This window comes from Anguilla anguilla, chromosome 10 (genome assembly GCF_013347855.1).
Source record: "Anguilla anguilla isolate fAngAng1 chromosome 10, fAngAng1.pri, whole genome shotgun sequence".
NCBI classification, from domain to species: Eukaryota; Metazoa; Chordata; class Actinopteri; order Anguilliformes; family Anguillidae; genus Anguilla; species Anguilla anguilla.
In genome coordinates, this window is record NC_049210.1 from 17,024,788 (window position 1) to 17,041,569 (window position 16,782).

The 16,782-nt window shown below is 52.0% G+C and overlaps 1 protein-coding gene across 5 annotated transcripts in view; it reads right to left on the reverse strand.

Annotated features, from left to right (window-relative positions):
* Nucleotides 1–16,782, reverse strand: part of LOC118206618 (serine/threonine-protein kinase Nek6-like) — a 61,696-nt gene that overhangs the window by 21,639 nt on the left and 23,275 nt on the right. For all 5 annotated transcript variants that reach the window (XM_035379501.1, XM_035379500.1, XM_035379497.1 and 2 more), the window contains 6 exons: nucleotides 15,599–15,712; nucleotides 8,624–8,764; nucleotides 8,171–8,233; nucleotides 3,316–3,426; nucleotides 1,634–1,742; nucleotides 672–779 (listed from right to left, as the gene is read on the reverse strand). In XM_035379501.1, coding sequence (XP_035235392.1) covers nucleotides 672–779; nucleotides 1,634–1,742; nucleotides 3,316–3,426; nucleotides 8,171–8,233; nucleotides 8,624–8,764; nucleotides 15,599–15,682 — 616 coding nt within the window. In that variant the 5' untranslated portion in view covers nucleotides 15,683–15,712. The remainder of the gene's footprint in view (nucleotides 1–671; nucleotides 780–1,633; nucleotides 1,743–3,315; nucleotides 3,427–8,170; nucleotides 8,234–8,623; nucleotides 8,765–15,598; nucleotides 15,713–16,782) is intronic.

The following is a 16,782-nucleotide window of genomic DNA, read 5'->3' on the forward strand; positions in this document are numbered from 1 at the left end:
AACTGCCACAGCCCAATACTCTCGGCTCTAAAGGCTAGATTAACACAAGGTTTGCAGGTGTGAATATGTGCGTTTTATTTCGTGTTTCCACTGTAAGGCATCTTTGAGACAGTGCCTCTGCAAAAAGCACCATACAAACAAAGTTGAAGGAGTGCACAGGGTTGAAGTGTGTAGTGGGGTGCGCTTTTAGAGGAGTGTACAGGGGTGAGGGGTAATGGGGTGTACTTGTAGAGGACTGTATAGAGGTAAGGTGTGTAATGGGGTGTACTTTTAGAGGAGAGTAAAGTGAGGTATGTGGTGGGGTATATTTGTAGAGGAGTATAAAAAGGTGAGGTGTGCAATGGGGTGCATTGTGGGAAGGAGGTGGACAGAACTAACAGGGCGTGGTACAGACTTACCTAAGGAACGTCTGAGGGGGAGGTTTCGGGGTGCAGTGTACAGGCTTACTTAAGGTACGTGTGAGGGGGAGGTTTTGGGGTGCGGTGTACAGGCTTACTTAAGGAACGTGTGAGGGGGAGGTTTTGGGGTGCGGTGTACAGGCTTACTTAAGGAACGTGTGAGGGGGAGGTTTTGGGGTGCGGTGTACAGGCTTACCTAAGGAACGTGTGAGGGGGAGGTTTTGGGGTGCGGTGTGTGAGGGGGAGGTTTCGGGGTGCGGCGCACAGGCTCACCTAAGGAATGTGCGGCGGTGGTTTTGGAGCTGAAGAAGCGTCCCAGCCCCAGGTCCCCCAGCTTCACCTCTCCCGTGGCGGTGATGAACACGTTGGCTGGCTTGATGTCTGCGACAGAGAGAGAGCGAGAGAGGTCAGGGGTCAGGGGTCAAGGGTCGGGCATGCTGCCCCGCCTCTCCCCGTCCCCGCTCGCTGTCTCCGGGGGGAACCGAGGCGTCTCCCGGCTGTCGCTGACCCTCCCCCGCCACCAGAAACCCCCGTGGCTCGTTTCAGCAGAACAGAGACGCAAATCCCATCTCAAAACGCTGATGTAAGTGTTCTGGGGAGGGGGGGGGGGGGTGAGAGGAGGGGGCAAGATGGATTTTAATGATGTTTAGTTCCCTCTGTCATCCCGAGTTCATCGGAGAAGCACGCTTAAATATTCCCCAGTCCGCTCCGCGAGCGCTAACGACAGCGCCATAAAGAGACGGGATGGGCGTGCTTCCCCAGCTGGAGAGACCCGCCCACCCGCCGCGTGACGGACAGCTCCGTCAGCTCCGCTAATGGGCGGCTTCTGACACGCGCGCCGCTCGGCGGGCTCCCCGCTCTCCTCGCGCGCACGGCCGCCACCGCCGCCGCCAACAACGCCACCGCCGAGCCCGTCCCCGGACGGAGACGCGCGACGCGCCCAGGCGCGGACGGCGCGGGTTTCGCCGCCCGCTGCGTGATTCACCGCGCGGGGATAGTGAGAGCGCACGGGCGCGCGGCGGGAGCGGCCAAACAAAACCGCCGGAACGGGCGGCTGTAACCGTAGAGACGGAGAGAGAGACGGAGAGAGACGTTTATCAAGACGGGGACGGGGTGTGGGGGGGGGGGGGGGGGAGGATCTGAAATCAGGGGAAAATAAGCGACAAATAAAAAAAGAGATATGAGAGAGAGAGAGATAGAGAGAGAGATAGAGAGGGAGAGAGAGAGATGTTTACCTCTGTGCATTACCCTGCGGGAATGCATGTGCTCTACGGCGCTGCATAGCTGTACAAAATATTTCCATATTGTCCTTTCAGGGATGAGTCGTCTCTTCTTTTTAAAATACTGTGGAAAGAGGAGGTATGCATAAAATATGAGCCAGATTTGGCAACCAGCAATCTGCCACTAACCTCCCCCACCCCCACGCAGACACAGACACACACACACACACACACACACACACACACACACACACACAGCGCCCATCATCTCATATCCGTCTCCCGGTGACTGCTGAAATACTGCTAAACATCAGAAGAATTATTTATCTTTGCATTAACATTTTAACCCTCTCCACTCCGTTCTTTGAGCCGCCAATTAGGGGCCATTAGACGGCTCCGCTTAACGAGGTTTGCCACTCCTGAATGACCACGGCGCATAATTAACACCAATCCCATCAATTAGCTGGTGAGACGTGCAGTACTTAACGCCACCATACAACGCATGTTTATGTACACATCGTTTTTATTTATCGGTTTTAAACCTTTTTCTACATTTTGCCGTGAGCTGACTGAAGGATATTTTGACTGCGATAGGCATATTACAACTGAAAATTACCAGGTGTCTTGCATTTATCTAAATGTGAAAATCTTGAATTTAGACTGTTTTTTTTGTGCTGTAGGAAAATTAAGCTGACAAAATAAAACAAAACCAAAAATACAAACATTGCTTTTTAATTTTCACGCCTCTTAAACACAACGACAAAATTCTAGATAATTTAATTGCTACTTAATAAAACTTCTTTTATTTTTAATTTCACATTTCAACTTTTTTACTCCCTTTATAAAAAAAATGTGATGTATTAATGTATGAAATCATTTCAAGTTCAAGTACATATAAAATCACATTAGTATGAGGGATGTATGGAAAATGACTAAAAACACAAAGACTGTATATCTGCACTATGCGTTATGAAGTAAACTTATGCTGGTAATTACTACATTTCATTCAAGTTTTGGTTCCTATTAAATTTGTTTTTTAAATATGTTAAAAAATATATATATGACAGCAAAAAAGGAAATGAAATAAAATTAAACAGAAAACTGAAATAAAAAATAGCTTCTGTATTACTCATCATTTTTTCAGTCATTGATGTCATGATTATTATGTATTCTAATAAATACCTTCCTCAAGATAACTTTTCAACAAATAGTTGAAAATAACCTGAAAAAAACTCAAACCAAACACCGCACCTGACCTCCCTGTGAATAGTATTGATCTCCGTGGCGACTGTGGACAGGAAGGCAAAGGGGCAGTGCTTTTCCAGCGACCAGATGAGCGCGTGTACGCATTTGTAAGACGAGCCAGACAGAGTGCGAGAGAGAGAGAGAGAGAGAGGGGGTGGTGTGGAGGTTGTGTGGGGGTGTGGGGGGGGGGGGCATTCTGACACGAGTCCGACAGCGAGCCCCGTTTCTGAACCCTCCTCTCACGCCTGGCCTCACGGAGTCCGCTCCGCGCCCATAAATAATGGAGCAGGACGACAAACACCGGCTGCCATAATGATCCCGACCCACAGGACCCCCGCTTGTCAGCGCTCGCCCACACACCCCCCAACCCCCCGCCCCCGCCGCCCGGGCACGGCCGGCAGCTCCCTCGGTCTGATGGCGGTAACGACCCGCCGCGGCGGTCTGCCGCTGACCTTGATCATCTGAGACAGGTCGCCGGCGTCCGCCAGCTCCAGAACGATGTTGAGCTCGTTGTCCTCGATGAAGGAGTCCAGGTACTTTATCACGTTGGGGTGGTTGAGCTGCTGCAGGGGGGGGGGGAAAGGAAGAGTCAGTGACTCACAAACGCAAGCCCTCGCCGTGCTCACCCCCCCACGAGGAGTTACTTATCTACTTCATCACCGCGTCACACCTACAGCGACCCGGTCCTTTGGAATTTATGCAAGAGCTCATCTGGTTCAGTCAACAAAACTGACACGAAATGTCTGGAGAACTTCCTGATATAAAAGGCAGGGCAACTGGCCTCAGTTCACACCTGTTCTTGAATCTGACTCACAATAATACAATAATAATAGTGTTTGCTTTTCCCCACCTGCCCAGAGTTCACCAAGATTATTCACCAAAATTAATGAAAATTTCAATGATGTTTCCACGTTGAAATTATTCTTTTTTTTTGGATTTTCATAAAACTCTGGCCAGGCTGTGTGACTGCCTGGACTAACTGCCCAGATAAAAGTTCCAACTGACAAACCGCACCCATAGTTGCTCTCTCAACCTGCCACCTAAGAATCCCCTGATTTAACCGGTCCTCTCCCTCTCCTGATGTGTGGTGAGCATTCTGGCACAAAATGGCAGCCGTGCATCATCCAGGTGGATGCTACACACTGGTGGTGGCTGAGATGAGTTTCCCCTGATCACTGTAAAGCACTTTGAGCATCAGGAAAAGTGCTATATAAATGCAATAATTCATTCATTCATTCATCCAAAGCATGATGAAGAAAAAGGCCAAACATAGCAGGCTTCAGGTACACTTACACAGAGCAGGAGAAAGAGCAAAAGCCTTTATTATAGAAAGAGCATATAAAAATAAAGAGACAGGGTCTACATCAGGGTGCAGTGAGATGGTTTTTACACCCCGATGAAGACCCTGTCTGTTCGTTTTTAATAAAAAATTGATTAAAGCTCCAAATCAGAAACAAGTCATGAAACCTGCAAATCAAGATCAAGCTGCTGCTGCTCCGTTTTTCCAGCATGTTTCTGATCACATCACTAATGATGAGACCCCTTATTCTTTTCTGCTTCTTGTATTTCTGTTCTCCCCAGATAACTACTATACCTAGATAAATATGTTGTTCAAGAGAAAAACTAAAATGAAAAATAAAAAATCACTAGAGAGAACAAACAGAAATGAAAACTGCACCCCCTGCACTCAAAAAAAAAACCCTGAATCAAATCATAAAATTAAAAACCAAGTATTTACTGGACTCCCATCTGAGTAAGTAATTGGTCTTTATTTCCTCTACGTAAACACTGCATAGAAACAGAAAGGAGGAATAGTGAGCAGGCTGAAAAGTGAACAGGTAGAATAGTTCTTCTGTTTCCAGTCTGCTTTGGGTATTGCTCCTTGCAAATGGCACCTAAACCCAATCCAGCCTAATCCAAACCCAGCCCAGCCCAGTCCAGCCCAGCCCAGCCCAGCCCAGCTCAGTCCAGTCCAGTCCAGTCCAGCCCAGTCCAGCCCAGCCCAGCCCAGCCCAGCCCAGCCCAGCCCAGCCCAGCCCAGCCCAGCCCAGTCCAGCCCAGCCCAGCCCAGCCCAGCCCAGCCCAGCTCAGTCCAGCCCTGCCCAGCCCAGCCCAGCCCAGCCCAGCCCAGCCCAGCCCAGCCCAGCCCAGCCCAGCCCAGCCCTGCCCAGTCCAGCCCAGCCCAGCCCAGCCCAGCCCAGCCCAGCCCAGCCCAGCCCAGCCCAGCCCAGCTCTGTACAGGGACAGCCTTCTCCCAGCATAGCGGCCAGCGGATCCTGACCCGGCTCCAGCTCGACCGCGCTCCTCGCCCGCTCTGCTCGGCTGAGCTATCGGTAATCGATGAGCGCGGCCGTTCCAGCTGCCAGCGCTCCGGTATCGAGCGCCGGAGGAGGCCCCGCGCTCGAACTGCAGCCGGGAGAGGAGGAGCTTACCGCGCGGCACCAGGCCGCGCCACCCCACGCCACATCGCCTCACCCCGTGCCCCCAACGCAGACGGACAGGTGCCGGGAGCTCGCGAAGGACAGGGTTTGGCGGACGGTAACCGCGGGTAACAGCCCAATGAGAGGTGTTGCCGCAGGCCAGTGAGGGTTCAGCACAGGAGCACACGAGGTGCAGGGCTTGCAGGTGTAAGTGTGCGATAGCAGCAATCGTAATGGTGCCGGCCCGGCTGGGTGCAGTCCCGTGAATCCGCGGCGTGGTCCCGCAGGGGGCCCGCGTCTGAGGGGGAGAGCAGCCTGGAGCAGCTGGGATCAGCTGGAGGGATCTGCTGCCGGGATCAGCCGGAGGTACGGCACACCATCACCACAGAAACCTGCTCTGCTCCGCGAACGGGCGTGTGCCCCAGCCGGCTCTGTGTGTGAGCATATGCGTGAGTATCTGTGTGTGACTGAGTGAGTGAGTGAGTGAATAGGTGACTGACTAAATGAGCAAATGAATGAGTGAATGAGTGAGTGAATGAATAAGTAGGTGACTGAATGAATGAGTGAGCGAGTGCGTGAGTGAATAAATGAATGAGCGAGTGAGTCAATGGGTGAGTGAATGAGTGAGTAAACAAGTGAATAAGTGAGTGAACGAGTGAGTGGGTGGGTGCATGAGTGACTGAATGAGCGCACGTTCACAAGCGAACTCGAGCATGTGTATAACATTCGCGTGATCGAGTATGTACATGCATGTGTGTGTGAGGGCGTGAGCCTGCATGCTCGCGCGCACGCGTGAGTGTGTGTCCGAGCGTGTGCGTATGAGCGTGTGTGTGTATGAGCGTGTGTGTACGAGTGTGTGCATACGAGCGTGTGTGTGTACGAGCGCGTGTGTGTACGAGCGTGTGTGTGTACAAGCGTGTGTGTGTACGAGCGTGTGTGTGTGTACGAGTGTGTGTACGAGCATGTGTGTGTGTACGAGCGTGTAGACGCCACGCTGGCGGTGTAAGGGGCTCTCTCAGCAGAGGCGGTTTTTGCTGGCGTAGCGCGCGGCGCGTGGCAAGCGAGCGCGGGCCTCTGACAGGCAGGAAGGTCACCAGTAAAATGGCCTTTTCAGGCGGCTCATGACAGGCCCGGCCGCGCACGCCTCACCCCGACGGAGGAGGCTGAGGAAAAACACCTCCCTGACTCCACATGACACCCTCCCTCCTGCGTGTGTGTGTGCGTGTCTGTGTGTATGTGTGTGTGTGTGTGTGTGTGTGTGTGTGTGTGTGTGTGTGTGTGCGTGTGTGTGTGTGTGTGTGGGGGGGGGGGGTGATGGGTGAATCTGGCCCCAGCCAACCTCAGCTCACCGCTGACACGAGCTGTGCACCAAACCAGTGGCGGAAAATGCTCTCCTCCCCCTGCTGTTTTTTATAAAAAATTTAACTGCACAGCTGCTCAGGTAAAGCAGCTCTGTCACTCTGTACAAAGGGCCTGGCTGAATGCACTTAGCCTGACCAGGCCTGGTCTCAGGCAGTATCTGACCAGGTCTGGTATCAGGCAGTATGTGACCAGGTCTGGTCTACGGCAGTATCTGACCAGGTTTGGTCTCAGGCAGTATCTGACCAGGTCTGGTCTCAGGCAGTATCTGACCAGGTCTGGTCTCAGGCAGTATCTGACCAGGTCTGGTCTCAGGCAGTATCTGACCAGGTCTGGTCTCAGGCAGTATCTGACCAGGTCTGGTCTCAGGCAGTATCTGACCAGGTCTGGTCTCAGGCAGTATCTGACCAGGTCTGGTCTCAGGCAGTGTGTGACCAGGTCTGGTCTCAGACAGTATCTGACCAGGTCTGGTCTCAGGCAGTATGTGACCAGGTCTGGTCTCAGGCAGTATGTGACCAGGTTCGGTCTCAGGCAGTATGTGACCAGGTCTGGTCTCAGGCAGTATCTTGGGGGCCGTGTGAATGGCGGTATTTCAGTGCCGCCGTGTGGTTTTAATATGCGTTGGGTAGAAAAAGCCCAGGAAAAGTTTTCTGACCGCTGACAGTCCATCGACAGGAGAGGTCTGACCACTGCCCCCCCCCACCCCCACCCCAGCCCCGATGTGCACACTTACCAGGCACCAATGCCCCCCTCCCGCCTTTTTAACGGCTGAGTCGCTCAATTTCCCAAAACAAACGGTAACCTGGAGATGAATGATTCTTTTCTCCCTTTTCTGTAGGAATGGTAAAAATGTCACGCGCATAATTTATGCCGCTGTAAAACCGCGGCTGGCCTGGGACCGCGCGCTGCGGGCAGGGCGAGCGGCAGACGCGGCGCTATCGATTTGACGAGTTATTAGAGCGGCGGGCCGAGGCGGGCGGCGGCATCGAGGCCCTGACATCGACGTCGATGAGGGCCGAGGCGCGGCTCTCTCCCTCTCCGTCTCTGTCTGCCCCGTTCTCTCTTTCACAAACACTCACCCTCTACCTCTCTCCGCTATTCCCTCTTTCTCACTTTCTAGCTCTCCCATTCTCCCTCTTCCCTGCTCTCTCTCTTCTTCTCATTTTCTCTCTTGCTCACTTTCTCTCTCTCTCTCTCTCTCTCCCTCTCTATCTCTCTTACTCGCTCTCTGTCTTGCCTACCTGTTTATCCATACACAACTACATTCCTCCCCAACTGAAGATGCTCTGTAATTTTCTAGCAGCTTTACAACTAAATAACTTAAGTTTCGAATGTACTGACTCAAGGCTCATATTTAGCACAAACCACACATTATCTCACATTACTCATTATCAAATATCATCAGCCATGGATGGTCACATTCACAATTATCAGCAACATTACAGTTACGATGCCAGGATGCCGAAACTGCTGATCACGCTTCATATACATCTGTCGTTTGAGTCGAGCGAACAGCGCGCTGCCTCACCTTCAGAAGGTCTATCTCCTTGATGCAGTCCTGTCGCGCCTTAGCGTCCATCATCTCAAATATCTAGAAAACACAAGCACAACGCTAACGTCACCGGGGACCCGCGCGCGCTTACCCGTACACACGCAGCACGCGCGCACACATCGCGCTGAACAAGACGCGCCGTTTTCCGCAAGCCTTACCTTCGCAGTCACCGGCGTGACGTTCATTAATTCTCTCACTCCTTTTTGTTTGGATGAGAGATTTTTTTTTTCCCCTACGCTTGCCAGAAAATTTGCACGTACAGTCATTTTTTTTTTTCCTGTTATTTTTCTAAACTGCTGAAATGGAGGAGGGGCCGAGGCGCGTTATCCGTCGGTTTTCCTCGGGCAGCAGCGCTACGTTAGCGCGGAGACGCGACCGAGCTCCGCGGGAGGGCGGGAGGAAGAGGGAGAGAGAGGAAGAGAGCCGTACCTGGACCTTCTTCAGGGCCACGTGCTTGCCCTCCAGCAGGTACGCCGCGCGGTACACCTCGCTGAACTGGCCCCTGCCGATCTTCTTCTCGATGCGGAAGTTGGCCAGGGTGCAGCAGCTGTGGTAGGACGGCAGCTTCCACTGTAGCGAGGAGGGGATGAGGGAGATGAGTCACTGAACAAATCACTGTTTTGCCGGCATCGGAAAACCTTGCGTCTCCACTTCTGAGCTTTACGCATAAACAGACAGGCCGCGCTATTGGTTTTGCACTGTCAGCACTTCACGGCTCTGCGACCAATAAAGTTAATTCAAGACACTGCGGAATTAATACTTGTCTTACGTAGTTTATGTATTAATAAAAGTTACTCATATTTCCTGAAAGGTTGGCTTTTTGGAGAAGTTCCTTCTCATGAAAGCGACATTTTAAAATTCAACTTCACGCCAATTAATGTCAAGTACGTCAGTTAACTTCTGCTGTACAATGTAACACCGGACAAACTGACGTAAGTAATGTTAATAGATATTCTGTCTCAAATGAATGCTAAACATATCGCAGAAACTCCTTTCCTTGACATACGAACACCTCTAAATTTCTCCGGTGAATAATACAAGGAGAACGCAGGACTACTTAAACGTAATTACTCAATTCACAGAGTTAACGTGTGAATATAAATTCAAATGATCCGATATTCCACCGTTCTGAAAACAGGCCTGCGGTGAAGTCTGCCTTGCACACACCATTCCTCATTAATATTGCTCTGTTGGGAGGCATAATGTGTAGACATGTCCAATGCACCGATTCATCCTATCGCATAAATAAGGGTTTGATGTGAAAATCGTGAGAATAATATCAAGCTCTCTGAGTCTAAAGCCTCCCAGTTTGAAACTGTTTTTTTTTTTTTTCTCTCACAGGAAGCTTCCAAATTTAATCGTTGCTTTTTTGTATTTAATTGATGCTGCCAAAAATAATGTGAGCACAAATACAATCGTCGAATTCTATTGTACCGATCCCCCCGTGGCGCAATTAGCTTGGGAAACACGTATCCATATTTTTGGCACGACGGAGACGGCAGCCACATTTCTTTTCGAATAAAGAATGGAGTTAGAAAACAAGAAGACGGCGCTGCTCATTTCCTGTCGCACGTCCAGCCAGCCACCTGTTAGCGAGGCCCGCTCTTCTCTCCGCGCGTAAAGAGCATCCCCGGGCGTTAAAAAAAGAAAAGAGCGGGAACGCCGCTCGCCTTTTCGACGCCCCGCGCGGGCGAACGCCGCGAGCCCTTCCGCGGCCCGAACAAGCCTTTTGTGTTTCGCAACAAATCACCGGCCCGGGCAAGGCTGTCACTGTCAAATCAATAAGACAACGGCGGGGGGAGAAAAAAACACTCCCTGTTTTTGGCCTCCACCCCCCCCCCCCCTTCCCCTGCCCACCCCCCCGCCCCGAGCAAATCACCGTCAGGAGGAACATTATAGAGTACACAGCGACGGAGCCCGGCTCCCGTCAGGAAGTGTATATCCACATGTCATCCGGACAGCCGGCGCACCTGGGAGAGCGGGCGCAGACGCATCAGCGGCCCGGGTGATTGATTCTGACCTTTGGGCGGATCCGTCCGCGCGGACTGTCAGCGCGCTTCTGACACGGCTCCCTTCCGCCGTAACGCGCGATCGGAAGGGAAAGGTCACGTCCTGGGCGCTCCGATCGTTTCTCTCCCGCGCCACCTTCCCGGAGACGCGATCAAAGTTCAGAGCGAAAAGCCCAAACTGCAGCGAAGCGCGCGTGTGCACATGCACACGCATAAACGCACACGTGCACACATAAACGCACACGCGCGCGCACGTATACATGCACACACACGGGCACACGCACACACACGGGCACAAACACGCACATGCATACGCACACACCTCCACAAACATCCGCACTCAGACACATCCACACAATCATACACGAGCACACACCTACACAATCACACAATAATACTGCATTATACTACCATAGTATAATATAGACACAAATAATCCCAACCATGCACACACACACGCACAAACACACACACACACGCACATACACACACACACGCACACACACACAGTTGTGAGAAGAGCAGTGAAACAGTGAAATGCCAGGAAAGGGGAAGGAAAGAGAGAGAAAGAGAGAAGTGAGGGAAGACGGAGCGTGTGCGGGTGCACGCGTCGGCAGGCGCTCGCTAGCGAGTTAAACCCAGGCGGCGCGGTCGGTCCGCTCTGAGTGCTCATCCTGGCCAGTGATCAGCAGTGACTCAGCCCTCGCTAATAGCTGCTACTTGTGCTAATTAGCGCTGATGAGCATATTGTGAGGAGGGGACGGTCTCACAATAGCGGCTCCACAGGCCAAGTGTCTGCCCATGACAGCACTTCACCGACTGAGAGCACCGAGGGAGGGCGTGGCTCCCTCTAATGAAGACGAGAAGAGCCACAACAAGGACTTCCTCTTCCTCCCGTTCTATTTAAACCCGCAGGAAGTAAGCGACTCCGGGATCAGGGGATCAACTGCTGCTCAAACAAGAGCCTCTGTGAACAATCTTCCAATCGAGGATAGGAAAGAAAAAGGCACTTGAGTATAAAGGTTCAAATCTTTTTTTTTTGTTTTTTTTTTGCTCAAAAACAGCGGCAGAAACGGCTCCTGACGAGCGTTTCCGATTCCGCGCGTGACGCGCCCGTCGGTGATCCTGCGGGGGGGGGGGGGGGGGGGGAGCCCCCGCCGCGTCCTTCCGAGCGCCAGGCGTCCGCGCGGGGACGGGGACGGCGACGGAGCGCGATACTGACGCCGTTTGTAATTGCGGTAATTCCTCCCGCCCCGGGACGGGGTGCGTTTAGTGCCCCCGTCTGCCCGCCGTGTTGGCGCTAATGCCGGGCGACGCGCGGACACCCCGGCTGATGTGTTTTGGCAGTGCAAAGATCCCAGCTGTGCATTTACATATGCAATGACCCAGATTAGCATCACGCCCGCCCCTCCCGATTCCATCAACGCTGATTAGAGCAGCCACGTTAATGGACACCCCCCCCCCCCCGACACACACACACACACACACACAACACACACACCACTCCCCAAACACTACGTCACCACATGACCGGTTCCCTGTAACACCCATCTCCCTGACACTCCCAACAGTGGCTGCTAGCTGATAAATCACACAGCCTACCTGTCAGCCTCCAACAACACACCGTCAATACCAGTCATTCTCAAACTGAGGTGAGTGGCGATATAGATGTGAATTAAACTTTTTGTATATTACGCACTTGCATAATTGTAAAAAGTATTGTACCTTATACATGCACAGCACTAGTGTGCATGCATCAGTTTTGGCATAATGATAAAAGAATTTGCATTTCACATTTGAACATTTCACATTTTTAACACCTTTTAAGTAGAGCTTAGTCACGGAAAATGTTTTCACTCTTTAAATTGGTTGGGAACTGCTAATCTATGCCCTGCAGGCCCTCTTCTAAGCCCTCTTCTTGTTGGTGTAGCGCCCTCCTCTCCATCTACACACCTAGTTTCTCCCCAAATGCTCTCCTCCTCCCCTCTATGTCTCCCCCCTCCCCTTTACACACTTTCCTTTATGGGGGTTACCCCACTGACACAGTCATATCTGTCAATACTCAACAAATGCAGCTGCGTTGTCTAAAACTAAAACTAAAAAAATGTCAAATGAATTCTTAAGAATAACCCAGACTATGTCAATGAGTTACTCTGAAACTTTGTTGTCTTAGTTCCAGATTAAACATCTCACAGAGGGCCAATGCAGACCGCATCCCTCAGTCACGCTACATTAATATTCTGTCTCGAATATGGATATGTAATACTCTTTACCATATCCTGTTCCGTTTCCCACTGGAGTAGGCAAGAATATCTGAAATGGTAAAAGTGTATGCACGTCAAGATAAAAAAATTGATACTATGCGACTGCTTGAGGTTGCTAATGCTAATTAAATCTGTAATTTTAATAAATGTTAATAAAAGTTACAAGTGTGAATTAGCCCTCGATATTTTTTACATAGGGCTCTGAAGCACAACTACAGGTCTCAATGCCCAACCCTATTTTTCCAGGGAAAGCAGGTGATTGGCCGGCTCGCTGCGCTCCACGGCGATTAAATCTGATCTCATGACGGAGATATGTGTGGTGTGGCACCCTCGCGTGCCCCCGTCTGGATCGTCCAGTCCCGCGGCTTCAGTGCGTCCAAACAGCTGGAGAACGCGCCCTTGTTTCTGTTTTTCATCCAGCGCTGTACCCGGCTCGGGTCAGGACAAAAAGAGCTTCTGTGTCCATTTCGGATGAGGCCACGAGGATGGCTTTCAGTATTTTACGAACTCGCGCTGCCCGAACGCTCAACGTATTAAACATCATCAGAACAAAATGGCTGCCGTGTCAGCAGTGCGTATGCTTCTCAAAACAATCACATTATCACTGTGTAACAAAGCAAATTTATGGCTTTTCTCATCTTTGCTCACTCACTAAATCACTTACTGTAGCAGAAACTCTTGTCCAGAGCAACTTACAACAGTGGGGAATATCAGTGTTTGTCACAAAAAGCGCTATCACCAAGAAGGCACAGAAGGCCCATTTATAATCAATGGGCCTCATTCACAAAACTTTCCTCTAATTATTCTTACTTTTGTTCTTAAAATCAATTTAACCAAACAAACCCCACGATATAGCAAACCCATTGTTTGTGTGTATTATAGAACCTATCAAAATAAGGAAGTTCACGAATAAAGAAAGGACAGCAGAAGAGGGTCGGCGGAGCCATAGTGTGGTCTGAAGAGGCGGGTGGGGAGGGTTTATTCTGTCCTGCCCACAGCGGGAAGGTCACTCTCCCACTGGGGGCCCGAAACAGACCGGAAACGTGACCCGAGAGCACAGGCACGCGGGAGGGCCGAGACAAGCGACCAGAAGTAGGACAAACGAAGAGCTCTGGTGCGTAGGGTCCGACGGTCTTTTGTAGATATAGAGGGGCGGGACCCTTTAGCCGCCTGGTTTTTAAGTTTGATGCGACCCGATCCGGGCGGGCCCGCGGAGGGAGACCAGAAGGCCGCCTGCGGCGCGGTTTCGCGGCTCAGAGCGACGCCGCCCGCCCCTCGCCCCCTTGCCCCTCGCATTAGGGAGCGTTTAAACCGCCTGTCCATGGGAAGAACGCGGACGGGACTGAACGACTTTGATCCAGCCCCCCTCCCCCCGTCCCCCCCCCCCCCGGAGGTCCGGCTATAGACAGGTCTCGTCACCGCAGTCGTGGCAGACAGCCGGGAACGGGAACGGTGGACATGTGAAACAGTCGCCTCCCCCAGCCGTGTATCAGTTCCGACTCATGCTCTTTCGAGAACAATGAGAATCACACTCCGGCTAAACGCGACGTCACTTAAATCGCCGTCGGCCTGTCAGCTGAGATGAAGCCTCGTTTTCTCCCCCCCCCCGGCCCCCCACCTGTGGGGAAGACGTAGCGCCCGGCTTCTCCCGCTTTTGTTAATTACTCCCCGGCTGAGGACTCCCTAACGGCGCCAGCAGTGATTATGCTCCTAACGGAGACTCTAAAGTGCCTCTCTCCTTCGCCGGATGGCTTTGTTAATCTATTTTTTGCGCTTTCCCTATTGATGAAACGCGCCGGCTTTCTCAGAAGCTCGGTCTGGGAACCAAAAAAAAAAATTTCTCGTTCCCCTGCTGTCGGGGTTGGGAGCCCGTGCGCGTGGGGCGCGTCAAACGCGCTCGATGCGATCTGACGGGGACACGTTGAAGTCGATGACGGCGGTGGCGGGGGGTTTGGGGGGGGGGGGGGGGCGGAAGGGGGGGACAACCGTCTGTCATTTGAGACAGGGGCTGACTTGGCTCCGTCTGTGGAAAATTAAACACGGATCAAAACGGTCGTTAACCAAACAAACCAAACAAAAGAAAAAATGTTGAGAAGAAAAAAACTTCTGATAAAACGAGGCTCGATCCTCGGGGGAAATGCAGCCGACACCAGACGAAATCATGTTTTTTTGGGAAGGATTTGGCCCGTAGGCAGCAGAGGAGAGAGAGAGAGACGGGGAGAGGGAGGGGATGAGAGGCGGAGAAGGGGAGGGATGGAGAGGCGGGAAAACGGGCCTAGCCCAAGGCGGAGAGGGAGGAGAAGAAGCGTACGCTCGTCTCCAGCCGCTAGCCGCGCCCGGCGACGGAGTAATTACACGGTCCGCCCCGCGAAGTGACAACGAAAACACACATTAGCTCACAATCGAACCCGCCGCCGCACTTGATGCGGTAATTGGCATCTCGGTGCCGAGAGACGAGGAGAAAATTAACCTTAATTTCCCGAATAACAATGGCGCTGTTGCTGGAGAATTCATTAAGGGCGTCGAGCACCGCCACATGACTCAACGCGACGAAACAAGGGGCCGTTTCCAGAGAACAAGAACCCCGGCCCTGTTTCCTGTCGTCACGTCGCAGACGCGCGATAAATTCCGTCGGAGTTCGTCTCTCCCGTCCCGTCCCAGGCAACGACGATCCCGCAAGCCGGCCTTTAAAATGCAGATGAACGCCGCGCAGCAAAAAAAAAAAAACTAAATGAATGCCTTTTGTGCATAAAAAAAACGCATCGGCTCCGCGTTAGCGAGCGCTATCAAAGTTATTCCTCCTGACTTGTTTTGAGGTTGCCGTCGCTCCCGATCGCGTGGCGAGGCGCGGGGAGCGTTCCGTCTTCGCCGGGTGCCCGCTTCAAAGGGCCCGGGTTCGAAACTCCGCGCTCGGTGAAAAAAAAAAAAAACAGTCCTCAGTCGACGCGTTTCCCCCCTTTGACAAGAGGACTTAATTGCCCCCGACGCTCAGCGCTGCTCCTCGGAGCTAACGTTCCACGCTAGCGTGCTAGTCGTTCGCGCTCTTGGGCCCGACCGCAGTTCGTCTCGGTCAGAAAATGGCGGGTGCCCCGCGGTGCGGCCTGGCCGCAGAGCGCGGGGACGGGCCTTACCTGGTCCTGGAAGTTCTGTCCGGCCTTGTACAGTTTGCTGGGCTCCTCCAGGTTGCACTGGAGGTTGCTGTTCTGACCCTCCATGATAGAAGATGGTCTGGGCTGTCCTCACTCCTACAGAAGAAAAAGAGGCCAGGACATTTAACACAACCCCCCTGTATCATTCAGCTGCTTCAACATTTGTAGAAGAATACTGTCTTTGACCATATTCAGAAATCCTGAATCTTACAACATTTGGTATTCAACAGATATGGCATTTTTATTTATTTTTTTCATTCAACAAGTACAATCCTATGAATTTTAATTAGTGGCATTATCATTTCAGTCAGTACAGGTATGGACACATGACTACATAATGAATAATGACTGAAGCAGCTGGACTTTTTTCCACTCTGGTATATTTAAACATTCACAAATGTTCAGATGTGCACACACACATATGTACACATAAATACAAACGCCTACACAGGTAGTAAATCTGTATGCACACACAAATGCATATAGCACACAAACGCTCACACACATGTGCTTCACCACACTCTCTCTGTCTCTCTCTCTCACATGCACACACACACACACACACTCCCTCTTTCCCACATGCGCACACACACACACAAGCACATGCACACACACTCTCATGCACACACACACAAACATATCTCTCTCTCTGTCTCACATACACACACATTATCTCTCTCTCTCTCTCACACACTCTCTCTCTCTCTGTCCCCCTCTCTCTCACACACACACGCTCTCTCTCTCTCCCTCTCTCTCTCGCAAACACGCTCTCTCTCTCTCTCACACACACACGCTCTCTCTCTCTGTCCCCCTCTCTCTCACACACACACTCTCTCTCTCTGTCCCCCTCTCTCTCGCACACACGCTCTCTCTCTCTCTCTCACACACACGCTCTCTCTCTCTGTCCCCCTCTCTCTCACACACACACTCTCTCTCTCTGTCCCCCTCTCTCTCGCACACACGCTCTCTCTCTCTCTCTCACACACACACACACTCTCTCTCTCTGTCCCCCTCTCTCTCGCACACACACTCTCTCTCTCTCTCTCTCTCTCTCTCACACACACACACACGCACACTCTCTCTCTCTCTCTCTCTCTCGGCCTTGTTATTCCGCGGATCTTGGCAGCGGCCTCTCGTCCCCCCACCGGGGTGGGGAAAGCCTGCTG